A 6,263-nucleotide genomic window follows, 5' to 3' on the forward strand; every position below is an offset into this window, starting at 1 on the left:
AATAATTTAAAAAAAAAATTGTGTGTTGATACTGTAAAAAAAAATTGTATTGTATACGCATATATAAATTTAATACCAACAAAAATTTAGTGTTCCATAGTATCTTGAATAAAATTATCTTTGAATCAGGATATATGTTTAGACAAAAATAATTATTATTTATATAATTTTATTGACTTTTATATAAATTATCGTAAAAATCATATAAAAAATAATTTTTTTATTGATATAATGTATGAAAACTGAATTAATAAAATATCTACAAACAATATAAAGAATTTTATACTTATTTAATTGCAAAACATCACAGTATGTTTTTTTTCCCGAAGAGATAGTATGTTTGTTCCTAATCATTACACTAAAAGTAAAATTCATACAAATTAACGATAATTTTTAATTAATTGATGATAATGTAAAAAAATTTACTCTGTATATATAATTAAAAACAATAAACCTGAGGTGTATTAAATTCATGATTAAAAACATTTAAAGCAAACGGACGTGTTACGACAAAAAAGCTCGTTCTCCATGAATAGCTCTTCGTGGACAAACAATGCTCCGTTGGCTTCGATTATTAGTTTTACTAGGGACACGCACAACGGATTTAGCTACGGTCACAAAATTGACTGCTCAAAATCTTTACACTTAATTTTTTTTTCATACATTAAAAAATTACTTTATTTTATATATATAATCAATAATCAATTATGCACATATACCAAAGGATGGAGCCCTTGGTTGATATCCAAACAATTTGGTATATGAAATATAAGATTTATGGCAATCTCCTGCTCTGCTACCTAGCTTATCAAACCGCACCGTTGCATTGCACTGATTGCATGTATAGGCACCGCACCAGCACTTAATTTGCGAGATGATACTATATGATTTTAATTGGACCGCAAGCCATTCTATCTTCAGTGGATTACACTTGCCTTAATGTTTTAATTGCTTCATTGTTAACTTTTACTCTTTTTCCTTCTCATTATTTAATCTTATTACAACAAAGGAGGTTATAAAGGACTCGCATGAGTGGTGCTTGGTGCATTAATTCAAATAAATTTAAGTGTCTTGCTCTCCCGTGTTGCTTTCGTGGGCGACATATTACATTTTCATATTTGTGAGTTATATTTTTACATGTCTCCCTGTCCCACTGTTATTATTATTATTATTATTTTTATATAAAATTTCATACAAGAATATATATTGTGATTTCTTGGTCAATGCTTACATATCTTGGGAGCAATGATTGAAGATAGGAAGTTAAACGTTGAATATCTTGAGTCACACAGAAAAGGACACTTAAAGTTTTCAACAACTTTTTGCCATTTTATTAGAAGTTTAAAAACAAGAAAGCAAGCTTTTTTCGAACGTTTTGGGAGCCAAGAGTTTTGAACGACCCAAAAGGAACTAGATGCAATTAGCTAGATGATTTCATTCTCAATTTCTTTTTTTTTTTTTTTTCATGTTTAACTAAAAATCCAAGCGGTTAAGGTTAATGAATTGAATCCATATCTCTTTCAAAGAACCAGTTCATTCATGACAGTAAGTTATAGGATCAACCATACAGCTAGCATTGACATTAAGTTGTGTTTATCTGATATACAAGATTCATTGTGCTAGACCATTTTTTTTCCCATTCATTTAAGTTAGAAATTACATTTTTGTATTCCTTCTTAAAAAGCCATTAGTAAGTGACCTCTGTCTCAAGTAGAAATAGGCACCTCCTCTGTTCTTGACTCTTGAAAGGGTATCTCTAAGGCTAGGTGTTGGAGCAAATCCACTTCTACAAACCGATATCTTCTTCAGCAAAGAAACAAATAGATTTCTCCGTAACTGATTTCTTGCTATTATCTGAAAGAATGTGTTTGAGTGTGTTCTAAGTTCTAACCAAATAAATGCACAAAAGATGCCATGGGGACACACTTAACGTTTCTTTTTTTTGAAGTGGAATGTGTGATTGTTAGTAGTGAACTGAAAACCACATGTTTACATGTTATTAAACTGCAAAAAAAAAAAATAAGAACTTTGACAGAAATCAAAGATGATTTGGTTGTGTGCTTGAATTCGTACAAATTAGCATTTTCATTTAGGAAACTAGAAATAAATCTAAAATAAATGTCTTCCCTTCAAAATAGTGAACAGCTACCAATTTTTTCTCTGAGACAATTGTATATATAAGGAATGTGTGGGAGAACAACACACATAGACACTGCTTTTTTGTCAGTAAAGCTGCCATACAGAATAAGGTTTCTTAGTCATCAAAGAAACATTGAAAGGGAGAGAGGGGAGAAAACCACCTTCGATGATCAAGAATCAAAGAAAGGAAAGAACAGAAAATATGAGAAAGACATCAAGAACAAGATCATGAATCCAGGTAAAGGTCTCTAATCCTTTATCATGGAATGGAAATGATGATATTTATAATATTCAATGTCCTCAAAATACTACATAACGGAATGAACAATTTTACTAACTACATTGCAAGTTTACAACGATTTCCAAACTATACCAAAGCATTATTACTCTGCCCAGCTGATAAAGTTTTTGAGATTCTTTGAAGAGTGACCACCTTCTACTATGTTATTCAAGGTCAATTCCTTCAGTTTCAACGACCTTGCTTTTATGCCTTCATCGCCAAGTAATTGCTCTACCTTCTTCCTTATCTCTCCCTTTGATATTAATCCATTCTCAGCCTTGTCTAATCCCAGTCCAACCTTCCACACATCACAAATATATGACTTGTTAACAAACTGATCCTTGGCTAATGGCCAACACAAGAAAGGTACGCCACCACATACACCTTCTATGGTAGAATTCCAACCACAGTGACTAATGAAACAAGCTATGGCAGGGTGGTTCAATATCTTCTTCTGTGGTGCCCAACTTACAATTCTGCCTTTACTTCCATGGAATTCATCAGAGCATGCATTGTTTGCCTCATTATCATTACTCGGCCGTACAACCCAAAGAAAAGGCTTGTCAAGGAAATTGAGTCCTAGAGCTAATTCCTTAAGTTGGTTGTGATCAATTACTGCCAAACTACCAAAGGCAACATATATAACTGATTGAGGTGGCTGCTGATCTAACCAGTCTAAGAAAGTTGTGTCTCCTTGCCAGAGTGAACTTTTGTTGCTGTCACTTGCAATCAATGGACCAATTGGTAGGAACCGTCGTGATATGGAAAATGCGGCAGACTCAAGATCATATGTTGTGTTGCAAAGCCACCAGTCTCCTAACTTAATAGTTTGCATCTCTTGTGCAATATGATGAAAGAGCATCTTACCTAGGCTACACCATGGCAAGTTTTCTGTGTCCATCATTGGCAGATTTGTGGAGAGTTGAATTTCTTGTTTTTTGATGGGGTTTCCTAAAATGCCAAAAAGGAAATCATAAAAAGCTCTCATGTTTGTATTTACACTAGTAATTAACTGAGAATTACAGATCAGCCATAGATAAAATTTTCTCAGAAATCTCAACTGTAGGTGTTAGCAACTTAGCATCAGAATCAAGAGGAGCATTTCATAGGTTACATTTGGCTTGCTAATTTTAATGTTTTTAGAAGTAATACTTGAAAAATGTTAGTGAAGCATAAAAAAATTGAGCGTTGCTTTAATCTGATATGGATGCATGTGATACCAAAGAAATAAGACGGTGTTGGAATGTGTCCAGAATGTGTGGCATTTGTGGAGAAAGGTTCATTCGGTTCATTCGTACATATTATTTTGTGTTAACTAGTAATTATAAAAATTTTGACATGAAAGTAATATTGGGTTTATCAAAACAATAATTGTGTATCCCAAAACAAATATATTACTTATCTAGGTATACTTTGGCATTCTAAGATGAATATAAAAACACCAGTATCCTCTTAAGCTACCCTACTTCTAAAAGCATCTCTTTACAGCTGTTTTCAGAAATAACATAAAATTGTAAAACAACTAAATTTTTACTTCCTTTTTCGCCATAGTTAGACAAAACAAATAAAATTGATACTTCTTGTCAACTTAAAGAGTACAAGATTTAGGTATTGGTCAAAATGGTACAAAAATTTCAGTTCCTTCTCAGAATGTAACAAGAAATAAATATCTATAGTTAGAAAACTTTACCATCTGAATCTATAATTCCATCATGAATCAACCATGGGATACAATCACACGTGGCCAACGAAGTTGCAGATGCAGGCCACAGAAGAGCTCCTTTAATTCCCAATTTGTGGCCAACTTCCAAGGCCCAACCCATATTCACTGTGACAACAATGCAAGTGATGTTATTGTTAGCATCCAAAGCATCGATATCTTGAATGAGTTTGGGAAGCATAGGAGGCATGTGGCTTTTGATTGAGAAAATAACTTTTTTGTGGTCACTTCTGTCATCTTCAGGGACCAAACCATCTGGGAGTGTCACAAACTTTATATGGGCGTTGTCTATCCCAACACCTGCTGCTGTATTTGCTCCTTTGTGGTTGAATTCTGTGTTCAGAAAAGTGATCTTGCAGCCATGTCTGGCAAGAACCTGAGACAACTGCATAAGGGGGTTCACATGTCCTAGTGTTGGATATGGAATTAGAAGAAAGTGAGGGACGCCCATCAAATTAGAAATTGGCTTTCAGTGCATGAATTATTGGGAGATGAAAAGTGTCTTGCGTGACTACTGTTCCTTGATTTAAAGTTTGTACTTGACTGTGGTTAAGGGATTTTTTTTTTCGAAACAGAGAAAAAAAAATTATATACCCAAACATATGACTCTTTCCATTATTTATCAAAAACATATAATTTTACCGTATAAAGTGTAAATTCAGGGACTCGAATTTATATTATGTTTCTTAAAATTTTTTTTTTCAAAAACTCATTAAGAGTTCGGGTTCACCCAACTCAAATTCTATGTGATTTATTCTAGGAAAAACTATTTTTTTAAAAAGATTTAAAACAATATAAATAAAGAAAAATAATAAAATTAGAGAATATTATCTGATTTTTTAGTTACCGTATAGCTACTTAAATAAATTGTAAATTACAAATTTAAGACACATAACATGTAAATTTATCTGAAGTTTAATTTTTGTTTTGTTGATGATTTTGTTTTCTTATGTACATTAATTTAAAAAAAAAGAAAAATAATTAGTTATCTTAAAATAAATTTTTAAAAAAGGGAAATGATTTAAAGAAATTATATTAATTAAAAAACACAATGAATAAATAATTATTATATCTTAATTATATAATAGACATAAATTAAAACACTACCCTAGATAAGATAAGAGATAAAGAGACACGCGTAATAAGACAAGAATAATAAAAACGTAAAAATAAAAATGATAAAACTAATGATAGTTTAAAAAATGTTCTGTAGGAGATATACTTCTTTCTTTATTTATATTATTTTTAAATCTTTTGAAAAAAAAATATTTTTTCTTAAAAAAAAATCGAGTTAAGAATTCGGGTTGAGAGGATCTGAATTCTCAACGGATTTTTGAATTAAAAAAAAAAACAGTGTATGATAAAATCATATGTTTCAATAAATAACGAGGGCAGTTTTATGTTTGGGTATATAATTTTTTTCCAGTATGTTTCGGAAAAAAAATATTGTGGTTAAGGATATCTGCATCTTTCAGAAATTATTAGATTATCCTGATTAATATATGTTTATAGTTCCAATGAATTTCTACAAGTTGAATTTTTTAATTTATAAAAAAGAAAGTAATAACACTACTATGTTTTGTGTAAAGATTAGTTTTATTTGAAAATATAACTTTTTTTACTTTTTTAATTTAAATGAGCCTCTCAATCAAGTGGCCTTTGAGGCTTTGGAGAATGATTTGAGTTTGCCTTTCAAAGCATATTATTAGTTGATTTTTTTCAACACATATTAATCAAAGATATAAATTAAATAAGAAATTTATAACAATTCATAGATCAGTTAAATTCCATTAATATTGAAGTACGGATGACTTTGATTTTTCTTTAAATTGATTTATGCATTATATCAGTTTAAGGAAGGGTTTTAGCTGTTACATTTTTTTGACTTATCATTTTACTTTGGTTTTTATGAATATCAGTATTCAATTTTTTGTTAGTGATATTGTAAAAATTCTTAACCATGACTATTCTTTTATCAATATAAAGTGGGTCTTTTAATTTTGATCGGTTTTGGTTTTTAGCAATATGCAGTAAAATCCCAACGTGATATAAGCCCTTTGTCATCCAAGACAAATCCCAACCTTCCACACATCACAAATATAAGACTTGTCAACTAATTGGTCA

The 6,263-nt window shown here is 30.8% G+C and overlaps 1 protein-coding gene across 1 annotated transcript; it reads right to left on the reverse strand.

Moving 5' to 3' along the window:
• Positions 1–2,372: 2,372 nt before the first annotated feature.
• On the reverse strand, positions 2,373–4,657 carry LOC100795401 (UDP-glycosyltransferase 83A1). The gene is made up of 2 exons (XM_003530385.5): positions 4,110–4,657; positions 2,373–3,370 (listed from the first exon to the last, which is right to left on the reverse strand). The coding sequence occupies exons 1-2, from the start codon at positions 4,588–4,590 to the stop codon at positions 2,523–2,525; spliced, it is 1,329 nt and encodes a 442-aa protein (XP_003530433.1). The 5' UTR covers positions 4,591–4,657; the 3' UTR covers positions 2,373–2,522.
• Between the last annotated feature and the right edge of the window lie 1,606 nt (positions 4,658–6,263).

Source organism: Glycine max, chromosome 8, assembly GCF_000004515.6.
Source record: "Glycine max cultivar Williams 82 chromosome 8, Glycine_max_v4.0, whole genome shotgun sequence".
NCBI lineage: Eukaryota > Viridiplantae > Streptophyta > Magnoliopsida > Fabales > Fabaceae > Glycine > Glycine max.

What these genes read in the sequence shown, in the direction of transcription:
- LOC100795401 (XM_003530385.5), bottom strand. Translation starts at nt 4,590, where the DNA reads ATGGGCGTCCCTCACTTTCTTCTAATTCCATATCCAACACTAGGACAT. An exon ending in TGGAATTATAGATTCAGATG is followed by an intron (nt 3,371 to 4,109) that starts GTAAAGTTTTCT and finishes TTGGCATTTTAG; the next exon opens with GAAACCCCATCAAAAAACAA.